The sequence below is a fragment of the Hippocampus bargibanti genome, linkage group LG08, assembly GCF_051943395.1.
Source record: "Hippocampus bargibanti isolate YZ-2025 linkage group LG08, ASM5194339v1, whole genome shotgun sequence".
NCBI lineage: Eukaryota > Metazoa > Chordata > Actinopteri > Syngnathiformes > Syngnathidae > Hippocampus > Hippocampus bargibanti.
This window is the reverse complement of record NC_142741.1, coordinates 5,487,889-5,503,271: the sequence shown is the minus strand read 5'-3', so window position 1 is coordinate 5,503,271 and position 15,383 is coordinate 5,487,889. Positions and strand designations below refer to the sequence as shown.

The window sequence follows — 15,383 nt, the reverse complement described above, 5'->3', positions numbered from 1 at the left end:
ACCTGACACACTCTGTCTGGGAACCAATTAAGTTCGTAAGCCAATGTATCACTGTAGTTCTAAAACACAATAGTCTGTGGGTTCTGGAATTCAAGTGACAATGACAAAAACCCTGGCACTGGAATGGACACATTTTTGCACATATCTGGCAGTGAATGAGTTAATGAAATCCCCTGAGGCAGCGTCAAAGCAACGTCTGACAAGGAATCGGTGTTGAAGGGATCAACTGTGATGGCAATGGACGTTTGTAAGACTCTTCTATCACCCAAAATCTCACCATCTGTACTAAACCACTAACACCCAAACCCCCTTTTTTCCCTTCTAAGCCATCCAAGTGACATGAAGCATCGCTTTCACCGACACCACTCGTCGAGCAGTCTTCACGGCAGTGTCAATCACGCCCGCGTCCAGGACACCAGCCTTCCCCTTGTCGCCGAAGAAACCGAAGAGCACCAGGATGGCAAAGGGCCTGTCTACGACCCCAAACAAGACGTCTTCGTCAGCCTGTTTGTAAGTTGCCTCCATGTATTCTCCCCAATGGAACTCTGGGGGCACCAAAGTATGGCCTGCGCGCCATTTGCGGACCTGTGAGCATCTTTTAGCGGTCCGCCTAATTTGTGGAAGAAATCCAGTGCAATTCTTTTATATTGTACACTTTATAAACTACAGTAAAGTCTCGTTATATCGATATTCTCGGGAGTCGGAAAAAATATCGATATAACCAGACTATCGATATATCCCATCCTGCGGCATGTAAATTTTCTCCTTGCGTTCATAGAAATAGTATCGTAATAAGCAGTACTATCGATATTATCGATATAACGAGGCTTTACTGTACATACATACTGCATACGTAGCTCTGTGTATATTTTGCATTCGGTGCATTTTATTTATTTATTGTTATTTTATTTAGTTGTTTACTTGTTTATCTTTTCATTTATTCATTTTTATGTATTTATTTGTTTACGAGTTTATTCATGTAATTATTTCTTTATGTAGTTTTGTTTTATTTATTCGTTTAGGTGTTTATATGTTGATTTATTTAGTCATTTATTTGTTTATTTTTTATTTATTTATTTGTTTACTTGTGTATTTGTTTATTTCTTTATTTTTTTCATGTATACCTGTATTCATTTATTTTTATTTTTTTGTTTGGTTATGTGTCATTTATTTAGGTATTTTTATTGTATTTATTGTTTTATGTGCTTATTTGTTGATTTATTTATTCATTTATTTATGTATATTTTATTTATTTGTTTACTTGATTATTTGATTATTTTTTTATTTATTCATTAATTATTAATTATTTATTTGTTTACGTGTTCATTCATTTTTTATTCATTCGTTTATTTTCATTTATTTATTTGCTTTGGTGTTTATTCATTTATTTATTCACTTATTTATTTATGTATTTTGTATTGTATGTATTTGTTTATTTATTTGATGATTTATTTATTCATGTATTTAGTTATTTATTAGTTTATTTATTTTTATTATTTGTTTACTTGATATTTGTTTATTTTTTTATTCATTCACTTAGTCATTCATTTATTTCTTTGTTTACGGGTTTACTCATTTATTAATTTATTAATCAATTTCTTTTTTTATTTATGTATTTTTATTTTATTTATTGTATTGATTTGTTGATTTATTTATTCATGTATTTATTTGTTTATTTGTTTTTATTTTATGTATTTGTTGTTCTGTCATGCTCATTTGTTTATTCATGTATTCATTTATGTATTTATTTATTTACATATTTTTATTTTATGTATTTGTTTATTTGTTAATGTGTTTATTTGTTGATTTATTTGTTCATGTGTTTATTTATTTATTTTTCTTTATTTCTTTCCGTGTTTATTAATTTATGTATTCATTCATGTATTTATTATGTTTATTTTATATTATTTGTTTGTGTTTATTTGTTGTTTATTTATTCATGTATTTATTTAATTATGTATTTATTTGTTTATTTATTTATTTATTATTTTATGTATTTGTTTACATGTTTATTTGTTAATTCATGTATTCCTTTATTTATTTATTTACACATTTGTATTTTGTGTATTTGTTTATTTGTTCATTTATTTATTTGTTCATGTGTTTGTTTATTTATTCATTTATTTATTATTTATTTATTTTTATTGTATTTATTTCTTCCGTGTTTATTCATTTATTTAAATATTTTTATTGTATTTTTTGTTGATTTATTTATTCATGTCTTTATATATGTATTTATTTGTAAGCCTTTAAGTCCCTTTGTGAGATTTGAACGCCACCCTGTGTCACGGTTTTGCGAGGTGGTGATGGCGGGTTCGGATCCCAAAAAGCAGGCAGGAAGGAGCAGGAGGTTGTTTGACAAATTGTATTAAAATAAAGTCAGCAGGAACAAAATGTAAAACATCAAAATGATCTGAATGGAAAAAATACAAAGTAGCAACAGAGAACCAAGTGTAAAAGTCCGCCAAGGTTAAACAAACACGTACACAATGCATGCTGCAACCAAGCAGCAAACAAACAATGAATCGGCACCGGATGATCGTGCCCGGTGTCCTTTTAAGTGCCATTGATTATAATGACCAGCACCTGCGAGGCTGCAGGCAGGGCTGACGTCGCCAATCTGATCGGGACGACCAGCACCTGTGAGGTGTAGGCGGGGGCGACAGCGCCCCCCGTTGGTCGTCAACCAGATCATGACAGTACCCCCCCTTCAAGGGGCTGCTTCCAGAAGTCCCAACAGTCTCCCAAAAAGGTCCACTCGCCAGGGAACGGTCGGTGGAGAGGGCAACCGCTGCCTCTCCAGCATACGACGGGCGGCGGCCTGATGGGAACGGGACTCGGCCTGGGGTGGACGAAGACGCGGCACGGATCGTCGTGGGCGTGAGTGCGATCCCTCTCGCACGTTCACGCGACGGCGCTGGCTCTGCGTGGACGTCGAACTGCCAGGCGCAGAATGGCACCCCGTAAGGCCGTATGGGACCAGGTCTCGGCCGGACGCCGACGTGGGCGTGAACTGCCCGGCTCCGGGGGAACGAGACCAGTCCAGAGCCGCTCCGGGATCCAGCGGTGAGTGGGGTCTCGGACTGACATTGACTCGGACGTTGCACGGCTCGTCGTGGATGAGACTCAATTCGTCATGCACGACGACAGCGTGGCTGGACGTGGGCGTGCAATGCCAGTCACCCAGGGTCACCCTGGACGGCCACCTGGAAGGAGGTCTCGGCCGGACGTTTACGTGGACGTTGCGGCTCGTCGAGTGACGCGATTCAAACGCGACGAGGCTTTCGCTAACGTGGACGTAGCATTGCCAGGCACAGGGTGGAAATGAGACGGGTCCGATGTACCTGCGGGATCCGATGGTTGGCCGATTCATTCTGTCACGGTTTTGCGAGGTGGTGATGGCGGGTTCGGATCCCAAAAAGCAGGCAGGAAGGAGCAGGAGGTTGTTTGACAAATTGTATTAAAATAAAGTCAGCAGGAACAAAATGTAAAACATCAAAATGATCTGAATGGAAAAAATACAAAGTAGCAACAGAAAACCAAGTGTAAAAGTCCGCCAAGGTTAAACAAACACGTACACAATGCATGCTGCAACCAAGCAGCAAACAAACAATGAATCGGCACCGGATGATCGTGCCCGGTGTCCTTTTAAGTGCCATTGATTATAATGACCAGCACCTGCGAGGCTGCAGGCAGGGCTGACGTCGCCAATCTGATCGGGACGACCAGCACCTGTGAGGTGTAGGCGGGGGCGACAGCGCCCCCCGTTGGTCGTCAACCAGATCATGACACCCTGAAATGCTCACAAGTTGCGCAAGTGTCCACCGAAGTCCGAGCGGACGCAAAGGCGCTTGTTTGAAGGCCACTGACGGAGGGGCTGCAGGCTTTTGACAATGTTGGCGTTTCTTTGCCAGTATGTGTTTTCAATTGACCAATTGAACATTTTCATGTGGCTAATCTACGTCTTCAAATGTTCTTGCCCCAAGAAATCCCTCCACCCCGTATCCCCAGAGAGCCATCCGGCGGCCGCCAGGTCTTTGAAACTTCTCGCCAAGATACCAAGAAATGCCGAAGCTGTCATTGTTTTAGTCGGTAAGCGTTTGGAATAAAATGCCTTTTCATTTTTGTTGGGTGGGGGGGGGGGGGGACTTTTATATGGCCTCAAAAAAAAACAACAACATATTATTCAATCCATGCTGACATTGTCATCGGTCGACGTCATCTTGGATTTGTTCCCACCAGCCTTTGTTGCTATTTTATTGTACTGTAAATTGATGTCTTTAAAAAAATATGAATAATAATAATAAATTTGATTTCTACGCGCCTTTCAAAACTCTCAAGGTCACTTTACAGTCACAGGATAAGTTTTTATGTGGTTGATCAGCGGCACACACGCGCCAGCGTTCACTCAAACCGGAAGTCACTCAAATAGATAGAAAGCTAGCTAGCTAGCTAATAAATAGCTAATAGATTGCTATTAGATAGCCAGCTATATAGTTAATAGATAGTTAGCTTGATAGCTTGCCAGCCAGCTAGACAGTGGATAGATAGCTATTAGATAGCTAGCCAAATAGCTAGCTAGATGGCTAATAGATAGCTAGCCAGATAGCTAGCCAGATAGCCAGCCAGCCAATAGATAGCTATTAGCAAATAGATAGCTCGGTAGCTAGTCACTAGACAGCCACTGGATAGTTAGCTAAATAGCTAGTTAGATAGCTAATAAACAGCTAATAGACTGCTATTAGATAGCGTGCTAGATAGCTAATAGATTGTTAGCTAGATAGCTAGCCAGCCAGCTAGACAGCGAATACATAGCTATTAGATAGCTAGCTAGATGGCTAATAGATAGCTAGCCAGAGAGCCAACCAGCCAGCCAATAGATAGCTATTAGATAGCTATGAGATAACTAGCCAAATAGTGAGCTATATGGCAAATAGATAGATAGATAGATAGATAGATAGCCAGACAGCCAATAGATAGCTTATACATAGCAAATAGATAGCTCGGTAGCTAGCTATTAGATAGCCATATGGGGATATTTATAGGAATATATTTCTTCTCAAATCATAGCAAAAAAACAGAATCCGCATGAGGAGGTATTTGAAATGAGAGCTTCAGACCCCAAGACCCAACAAAACATCCAAGTTGGATCAGTCACAGCAAAGAAAGACAAGCAAACAGACAAAGAATCTATGCTGCAACGTCAATTTTGTGTCTTGGCAGGCTGCGTTGAATTCTTGGAGCAGCCGGCCATGGCTTTCGTACGGCTGAACGAAGCCGTGCTTCTGGAGTCCGTTTTAGAAGTCCCGGTTCCAGTTCGCTTTCTTTTCGTCCTTCTTGGACCCAGTCAGTCCAACGTGGACTACCACGAGATTGGACGCTCCTTCTCAACGCTCATGTCTGATAAGGTGTGAAAACATTCCTAGATTGTCACGTTTTTTTTTCTAGTCCAAACACACAAGTAAATCAAGTATCTCATATTCCCATGAACCAAGAAAAACAGTACAGTGATACCTCATCTGTATGTGTGTAAGGTGATAAGTGTGTCTGCCAAACATTTATTTCCCATAAGAAACCATTAAAATGAGAATAATCTGTTCCCATGTCCCCATAAAACATATTTTTTTCTACTAAATAAGCCTTAAAACTACACAAAATATACCTTATTTAATGTATCATAAATGTGCTATTGAATTGTAATAAAAGCACTAAACTGTACTGTATTATAAAGTCATTTTATTGACCTTTGTGATGGCCGTTGATGTAGTTACCTCTTGATATCCGAGTGAAGTTGCAATGCTTTCTGGGCGATAATACCCTCACTCACACTGTTCCCTGCTCGCTGCTTTTCGTTCATCCAAATCAACAGAAGTTTTTCAACCTCTTCAATTGCCTGAGACCGTTGCTTAGACAACACAGAAACATCCTTAGCCACACATAGCAATGGTCGACTTAGCATACTGATACACAAAAATGCACACCTCGTTGGTGTTTTTCGATGATAATAATACATTTCATTTTAAGCGCCTTTCAAAGCTCTCAAGGATACTTTACAGTCACAGACAAGCATAGGTACTATAATAAATAAAATACAATCACATATAGAATACAGTAAATAAAATACAGTTATAAATAGAAACAAGAGAAAGAGTTACACAGAAAATGAGATTTTAAATTGGTGAATTTTGAGGTAGGATTTGAAGGGGGCAAGAGAATCGATCTCACGAATGTTGGGAGGAAGTGAGTTGCAGAGTTTGGGGGCAGAGCAGCTGAAAGCCTTGTCCCCCATTGTGCGGGAGGGGGGGGGGGGGGGTGAGAGACGGGCGAAGAAGCGTGATCCCCTTCTTTTGCTTGACTGTCATTTTCGGTTGTGTCCTCTTCGGCTTAACACTAGCCTGTGGTGGGGTCTTTTTCGGTCCCATAATAGCAAAAGTACTCCACTAGATAACAGTGTCTGCTAGCCACAATGGTGCTGTTTGACCGTGCGGTTTGGTGTTCGTCTGCCAAAAACTAGTCCGCCAGCCATTATGGCGCTCCGTGTGTTTCCCGAAAACTAGTTTGTATGCCCGGATGATATTCTCACTAATGTAATGTTCGTAAGGCAAAAAGTTCGGAAGCTAAAGTGTTCGTAAGCTGGGGTATCACTGTATTTCGGAGAGTCTGAACCTTTTGGTGTTCTTTTGTCATTCAACGGTCTTACGTTGTTGTGCGCTTCAGAACTTCCACGAAGTGGCTTATTTCGCCGACAACAGACAGGATCTCCTCAACGGTATCAACGAATTCTTGGACTGCAGCATTGTCATTCCGCCTTCCGACGTGGAGGGCAAAGACCTGCTGAAAACTGTGGCCGACTTCCAGAAGCAGATGCTGCGCAAGCGCAAGGAAAGAGAATTGAAGAAACATCACTCGTCGTCCGGCATGGAGCAGAACAACAAGGGTAAGATGTCAGAAGACACGATGATGAGAAAGAAAACCAAAACCAAACAAATGGCCGTCTATTCCATCCAGACATGATTCAAGAGGAGGAAGAAGATGGCGATCAAGAGATTGACCCACTCATGCGTTCGGGGATTCCTTTCGGTGGTTTGATCCACGATATTCGCCGTCGCTACCCCAACTACGTCAGCGACTTGAAAGATGCGGTGGACATGCAATGCGTGGCTGCGGTTATCTTCATTTACTTTGCGGCGCTTTCACCCACCATAACCTTTGGAGGCTTGCTCGGTGAGACACCTTGGCGACACACTGATGAGTATCCAGGCAGTCCAACATATAAAAGAGTCCAGCTTAAAGGACCATTTTTTTTAAATACAATTTTTTTGTTTCTTAACTGACATCAGAAAAACGTTTTATAGCATCTAAAATCCCCAAAACACGCAGGCTGATATTTTTAGTCAAATGTAAAACACCAATAAAAATGACTTAAAGTGTCCCAAAACTACTGCAAAATAACCACGGAGATGGCGAGTTTCAGAAGGTCCCGCCTGCTTGTTCGTTACGTCACGCCAGGACGTCTTTCCTTGCTCTAGAATCAAAACAATGGTTTCAGATTCGGAGAAGATGCTTTCTTGTTACTCATCCAGTTCTGAATATGATTCAAATAGTTCTGAAGAGGAATGCATAAATGTTTGCAATCTATTAAAGAAGTCCTCCCGCATCAATTCGAGTCATCAGGACTCCAATGTAGCTTCCAAGACAATGCACAAGATGGCGCCCAAGCTCCGTTGGAAATGGGCTGATTTGTCTGCTGGGAATTTGTGTCAACTAGTATCAAATAGTAGTCTTGGTGCAACACGATTCACCATCGCGTTATTAATGTTTTCCTTCTAATTTCGCCATCAACACGGATCAACACGAAGTTTTCAGACCAAACAAAGTACCCAAAATGCAATGTGTGTCGTCTTCTCGGTCAGGGGCGTTGCAGACGTGACGTCACGTCAGACATCATCACCAACTCAAAAACAAAACTTCCTGAATATTCAGCGCGAGTCTTAATACGTAAAACGTAGCTACATGCCATGGACTCTTTGTAAAATCCGCTCAGTAGAAGTCATTTGAAGTGATTTTCCAAATTATGGACACAACTTGGCGGCCCGGTAGTCGAGTGGTTAGCACACTGGCTTCACAGTGCAGAGGACGCCGGTTCGCGTCCCGGTCCGGCCTCCCTGTGTGGAGTTTTGCATGTTCTCCCCGGACCCGCGTGGGTTTTCTCCGGGTCCTCCGGTTTCCTCCCACACTCTAAAAACATGCATGGCAGGCAGATTGACCACTCCAAATTGTCCCTAGGTGTGAGTGTGAGAGTGACTGTTGTATGTCTTTGTGTGCCCTGCGATTGGCTGGCAACCAATTCAGGGTGTCCCCCGCCTCGTGCCCGAAGACAGCTGAGATAGGCTCCAGCAACCCCCGCGACCCTAATGAGGAATAAGCGGTACGGAAAATGAGATGAGATGAGATGGACACAACTTGTCCAGAGGCGTCGGTTGTCCTTTAAGTGAAGGCATGGCTCTTCAAGGTCTCCAGTGGCCATTAGTACACATGGGATTTCTACCCAAAATCCACCCTCACTAGATGTCTACCAACCATCCAGTCCAAAATCAACTTGAATGGGGTACTCATCATAGTCCACAAAAATTAATAATCCTATTTGATGACCATGGCAAGTGGAATGCACGAAAAGAGGTTGATCTACATTCTACACCAATGGTGTCAAAGTGAAGGCCTTTTTTCAGCCCGTAAAACCAAATCAAACTTTCCATGTTACTTCCATAGTCTGAACCAAAATTTCAAATGGTCCCATGTAAACCACTATAATAGTCATTCTTGACTTTATATTTGAAAACTAGCTACAGTAAAGTCTCGTTATATCGATATTCAAGGGAGTCCGAAAAAATATCGATATAACCGGGACTATCGATATATCCGACCCTGTTTGCATGTAATTTTCTCCGTGCGTGCATAGAAATAGTATCGATATAACCGGGACTATCGATATATCCGATATCGATATAACGGGACTTTACTGTATTTGTTAATTTGTTGTACGCTCGAGATCAATGGTTCTTAAACTGGGTTCGATCGAACCCTCGGGGTTTGGTGAGTCGGTCTCAGGGGTTTGGTGGATCCTCCGTCGCAGAGGTCCACCCCTCAGTCTAGTCTGCAGTTAGTGGGCACAGTCATTGAAAGAAGGGTTTGATAAATGAGCATCTGAAACTGATGGGGTTTGGTGCCTCCAACAAGATTAAGAACTACTGCTCTCGATGTAATATGTGGAGGAGATGAAACATTCTAATGGCTTCCCCAAATTCATAACGGCCCCCCGAGAGGAAACTGTATCTAAAATGTGGCCCGCGGCAAAGACTGACTTTGACACCCCTGATATACACCATATGTTGGGGCTCAAAGGGCTAGAACCATTCCTCATGTTTACTTCTCAAGATTTCCCTTTGTAGTTTAACCTCCAGAACCCCTTGCTGTCACCAGACTGACTGGCAGCAGAACCCTGGAAGTTCTTCGCTGTTTGTAAATTTTTAATCCGTCTATGATCTGTCATAGCAGCTGGCTAGCGCTAAGCCAGCAATCCTTTTGTGCTAGAGCAGAGTCCAGCAATAAAACTAATAACAAAGACATAGATGAAATTTAGGAACTGACTACTTTACAGTTTTATTTCATGCTTCAGACATTTGCGGGATAATTCATCGTGTCGGTTTGTCCCAGAGAAACCTAATTGCTGTTCTTGACAAATGAACCTAGTGGGAGTTGAATGGTTGTTCTCCTCCTCATTCAGGGGAGAAAACAGAGGGCATGATGGGAGTGACCGAGCTGATTGTTTCCACCGCCACACTGGGAGTGATCTTCTCACTCCTGGCTGGTCAGCCTCTTCTGATCATCGGATTCTCGGGACCCTTACTGGTGTTTGAGGAAGCCTTTTACAAGGTAGCACACACCTCGACCCATTGTTTGCTAATGTTGTATGAAGCTCAGGTGAAGAGAGAGGCTGGGTGGTATAGTCATATGACTTCCTGGTATTGCCTCCCATGTATTATTGCGACTGTTAGCCTCTCATTGAACTGCTGACTTTGGTTCCTCATGGCTAATGGTCTTGTCCCACAGTTCTGTCAGGCCTACGATTTCGAGTACCTGACGGGGCGGGTGTGGATCGGCTTCTGGCTCGTCTTCATCGTCCTTCTGATTGTGGCGGCGGAGGGCAGCTTCCTTGTTCGTTTCATCTCACCCTTTACTCAAGAGATCTTTGCTTTCCTGATCTCCCTCATCTTCATCTACGAAACCTTCTCCAAGCTCACCAAGGTCGCCATGGAGATCGCCTTTCCCGAAAGATATTTCAATTTGTGTGTTTTTCACGATGAGTTGCTCCTTTGACAGGTGTTTCGAGAACACCCGTTGATGGCATGGTACCCCGGGGACGCCACCCCTCCGTCTGAACTTCAGGACATCCAGAACCAACCCAATACTGCTCTGCTGTCTCTCGTCCTCATGATGGGCACTTTCTTTGTGGCTTTCTTCCTCAGGAAGTTCCGAAACAGTCGATTTTTGGGTGGCAAGGTAATCGTCGGCGTCCGCCTTGAGCGCTCAAACCTCCTCTTGTGTTCTTTGGTCAGCAAGACTATACAAAGACATGTAAAACCCATTGACAGGGTTTTTGTCTGCATCGGTTCTTCTTCTTTTATTGATTTCTTTTCGTCTCCCATCAGGCAAGACGAATCATTGGGGACTTTGGTATTCCCATTTCAATTTTAGTTTCCGTGCTGGTGGATTACTCCATCACTGACACATATACGCAGGTATACTCAGATCTCCACGGGGAATGCGGCCCAAGAGGCCTTTGACAATTTGGCACTGGAAGGTGAAGATATTCTTTCATCCCTTCGTGTCGTGTTTGGTTCCCTTCATAGAAACTCAACGTGCCATCCGGCTTCTCAGTCACTTCCCCGAGCAAGAGAGGCTGGTTCATCAGTCCCTTTGGTGACAAGCGTCCGTTTCCCACCTGGATGATGGGAGCGTCCATTGTACCTGCACTACTTGTATTTATCCTCATTTTTATGGAAACGCAGATCACTTCGTAAGTAGACTCTTGTTTTCTGCTTTGTTCGGCTTGTCATGGTTTTTGTGGGAATACTCGGACTGGCAAATGATGACGGGCTGCCATAAGGTTCAAAGAAAAGCCAAGGAAATACTGTGTACTCACAAACCACGTGACTCGATTGACATGGCAAGACTGTGATCTTAGCAGTAGACTGACGAGGCAACGAAGTACATATAGGCAAGACGTAGATCTGGAGGGAGTCCACCTGACGACCCAAGGAACCAGAGCTATCGAGAACCGTTGATGGCGACAATTGTTTACATGTGTACCTCCGTTTCTGTGGTATCTCTTCTGATTTTCCTTCCCCATGCCTCTTCCAGACTGATTGTGAGTAAGAAGGAACGTCGACTTGTGAAAGGCTCTGGGTTTCACCTGGACTTGCTCCTCATCGTCATTCTCGGGGCCTTCTGCCCACTCTTCGGCCTGCCGTGGCTGACGGCGGCCACGGTGCGTTCGGTCACCCACGTCAACGCCCTGACCGTCATGAGCAAAGCCACGGCACCTGGAGAGAAGCCCATGATCCAGGAAGTCAAAGAGCAAAGGCTGACGGGACTTCTCGTGGCTGTGCTTGTGGGTAAGAAGTTACGGAGAACAGCTACCTTAAATCAGTGGTGATTGCACTGCTGGAAGACGATGCGGCATCAACCACCATCTTGGATTCTGTCCAGGTATGTCCATCGTGATGACCGATGTGCTGCGCCTGATCCCTCTGGCTGTTCTCTTTGGTATCTTTCTGTACATGGGGGTGACCTCTTTGACGGGGATCCAGCTGTACGAACGTATCACGCTCATGGTCACACCGGCCAAGCACCACCCTGACCACATTTATGTCACCAAGGTAACGCAGACCATGGCTGGCAGGTCGCATAAGTGGCGGGATGATAAGTCAAGACCTACGTTCTTGTAGAGTAACGTGACAGATTAGCGCTATTGGTCACTTTACACTCATGATCTTGCTCTCGTAAGACATAAACACACATGGAGCTTCGTTCATATTTGAAGTCTGAACTTAACTTCAAAACTGACTTTTGTCTTGAGAGAAGGAAGTTCGCTGTTGGAGTTGTTCTATCCTTTAGTATCGAGTTGCAAATCTGGCGTCTTGTAGTTCTGTTTCATCCCTTCCAAATTATTTCGGCGGACCTACGGGGTGTAACATCTCGTGGATAAGGCCGTTATGAAAATATAGGGCTCACAACAAATTAATGAGTACCTAATTTGAAATATTGTGGTTTACATTTTGACAATTTGAAATTTTGGTTCGGACTTTAGCAAAGATCGTGGCACTTGACATGCTTGATTTGCTTTCGCGGGCCGAATAAAATGAGGTGGCGGGTCAGATTTGGCCCCCGGGCCTTGACTTTAAGACCTGTGATGTTAGTGATTTGCCCGCTAGCTGAATAGAAGGAGAGCTAGCTCGCCTGCTAGTGAGCTCGCTTGCTAGCTGGCTCGCTCGCTAGCGACCCCGAGGTAGGTCCCTAGCGACCTGGCTCGCTAGCGACTTGACTCGCTAGAGACATGGCTTTTTAGCTACCTGCATCGCTAGCTACTTGGCTCGCTAGCTACTTGGCTCGCAAGCTACCTGGATCGCTAGCTACTTGGCTCGCTCATTAGCAACCTTGCTTGCAAGCTACCTCGCTCACTAGCTACCTCGCTCGCTAGCTACCTGGCTCGCTAGCTACCTGGCTTGCTAGCTACCTGGCTCGCTAGCTATCTCGATAGATGAGCATGGGAATTCAGAAAATGGATTTGCTTCTGCGGTCCGAAAAAAAATTATGTGGTGGGCCAGATCTGGCCCCCAGGCCTTGACTTTAACACCTGTGGTTTCAGAATCAGAAAACCTTTATTCGTCCCACAATGGGGAAATTTGCAGTACACAGCAGCAATTTGAAAGGGGATTGTGTGGGGGGAGGTAAAAGGATAGAAAACAAGATATTCTAACCATAACAAAAATAAAAAATGTCAACTGTTGTACATAGTCAAGAAAGGCCTATTGATATATTGTATCAACTCATATTTACAAGTGTCAAGTTTTTTTTTTTCACATGTGATCATTGAGAGTTGCAAAGCCTGACAGCAGTCGGTAGGAACGAGCGGCGGTACCTCTCCTGCAGCGCGGGTGTAATAGTCTCTGGCTGAAGGAGCTACCCAGTGCTGTCAGGGTGGGCAGGAGGGGGTGGGAGGGGCTGTCCATCACAGCTTTTTGTTTAGTCGGTAGGGTGAAAATGGACCCAAAGAGCAGCATTTTGGACATTTGAAAAAAGATTGCGACAAGAGCAGTCCTTTGTCCACAAGATGGAGCCAAAAACAGCAGCACCTTCCACCCCACCATGAAATGTCTTTCTCCAAACTTCGATAGGTGAAGACGTGGCGCATGAACATGTTCACCCTGATCCAGCTGGGCTGCATCACGGCCCTTTGGGTCGTCAAGTCCACCGCCGCCTCTCTGGCGTTCCCCTTCGTCCTCATCATGACGGTGCCGTTGCGCCGTGTTGTCCTCTCCAGAATTTTTGAGGAACGTGAGCTACAGGCGGTAAGTGACATGAAGCTTCATTGTTGTTTTTCTGGTTAGATACTTAAAACGTTCACAATTTGGGAGGCGGGGGGGCGGTACATGTCTCCATCTCAAAGTGAGATTTTTGAGAATATTCTCCCCAACACAGTATTGTATTGCATGCAAAAAAATGCAAATTGCTCCTTCTTCACTCCAGTTCATGTTTTGGTTTTAACACAAACCACAATTTAGTACATCTATAAAATTTCACGTCAAAGGGAAATCACCGTAAACTTCCAACTCCAAAGCTCCAATTACACTGCTGCTTCAAGTGCTCCATATTTTTTTTGTTTGGGGGGGGGGGGGGTGACTTATTATGGAGCCTTGACAGTACGGGTGTCCAAGTCCAAATCTGGCCCCCCACATCATTTTATTCGGCCCGTGAAAGCAAATCAAACTTGTGAAATTCCATGCTCATCTATCGAGCTGGCTAGCTAGCGATTGAGCTAGCCAGCGATCGAACTAGCCAGTGATTGAGCTAGCCAGCAATCGAGCTAAGTAGCCATCGAGCTAGCTAGTAATCGAACTAGCTAGCGATCATGCTTGCCGGCGATCGAGCTAGCTAGCGCTCTTTCTATTCAGCTATCTGGCTAATCCCTTAAATCACAGTTGTCAAAGTCAAGGCCCGGGGGCCAAATCTGGCCTGCCACATCACTTTATTCGACCCACGAAAGCAAATCAAACTTGGAAAAAGTCCATGCTCATGTATCGAGCTGGCTAGTAATCGAGCTAATTAGAGATCAAGCTAGCTAGCAATCAAGCTAGCCAGCGATCGAGTTAGGTAGCAATCGATTTACCTAGCAATCGAGCTAACTAGTGATCGAGCTAACCAGCGGTCTTTCTATTCAGCTAACTTGCTAATCCCTTAAATCACAGGTGTCAAAGTCAAGGCCCGGGGGCCGAATCTGGCCTGCCACATCATTTTATTCGGCCCGCGAAAGCAAACCTGTGAAATTTCATGCTCATCTATCAAGTTAACGAGCTAGCTAGCGCTATATAAATCAATATAGATGTATTGCATTGTATTTTGTACATCTGCCCCGATTTCAAGCTCAGATAACTCCAGACCCCTATTTTGATTCACATTGTGCAAAATGAGATCTGGAGGATGGAGGGGGGTGAGTGTGGGGCAGGTTATAAAAACCACCCAACCTAATTGAAGCTCTCTATCTCCACAGCTGGATTGCGATGAAGACTCGCCCAACTTTGATGAAGATGGCCGGGATGAGTACAATGAGATTCACATGCTCGTTTGAAGTTGAGCCAGCCAAAAAAAGAAAAAAAACACTCCCGATTCTTCTTCGCCTTTTTCTTCTTCTTCTTCTTCTTCTGCTCCTGAGAGTTGACAAGGATAAGCGTCATAAGGACAAAAAACATTGGCAAATGTGTTACATCAATAGATTATATATATATATATATATATATATACTATTTCTATGCACGCACGGGGAAAATTATATATATATATATATATATATATATATATATATTTATATATATATATATATATACAGTATATATATATATATATATATATATACTATATATATAGTATTATATATATATATATATATATATATATATATATATATATATATATATATATTCTCCCTCAAGTTAACTCATTCACTTGCAGATGAAGTGCAAACATGTGTCTACTCCAGTGCCAGGGTTATTGTCATTGTCACTCAAATTCCAGTACCCAAAGAATATTGAGTTTTACGATTACAT

General features: G+C 43.2%; 1 protein-coding gene across 1 annotated transcript in view; it reads left to right on the top strand.

Moving 5' to 3' along the window:
• slc4a3 (solute carrier family 4 member 3) overlaps nt 1-15,036 on the top strand; it is a 29,444-nt gene extending 14,408 nt beyond the window's left edge. The window contains exons 10-23 of the mRNA XM_089003357.1: nt 327-510; nt 3,987-4,092; nt 5,224-5,408; nt 6,718-6,937; nt 7,009-7,224; nt 9,785-9,933; nt 10,111-10,305; nt 10,381-10,560; nt 10,710-10,799; nt 10,911-11,077; nt 11,422-11,675; nt 11,770-11,939; nt 13,458-13,631; nt 14,831-15,036. Of these exons, the coding sequence (XP_088859483.1) occupies nt 327-510; nt 3,987-4,092; nt 5,224-5,408; nt 6,718-6,937; nt 7,009-7,224; nt 9,785-9,933; nt 10,111-10,305; nt 10,381-10,560; nt 10,710-10,799; nt 10,911-11,077; nt 11,422-11,675; nt 11,770-11,939; nt 13,458-13,631; nt 14,831-14,908 (2,368 nt within the window). The 3' untranslated portion in view covers nt 14,909-15,036. The remainder of the gene's footprint in view (nt 1-326; nt 511-3,986; nt 4,093-5,223; nt 5,409-6,717; nt 6,938-7,008; nt 7,225-9,784; nt 9,934-10,110; nt 10,306-10,380; nt 10,561-10,709; nt 10,800-10,910; nt 11,078-11,421; nt 11,676-11,769; nt 11,940-13,457; nt 13,632-14,830) is intronic.
• Nucleotides 15,037-15,383: the final 347 nt, after the last annotated feature.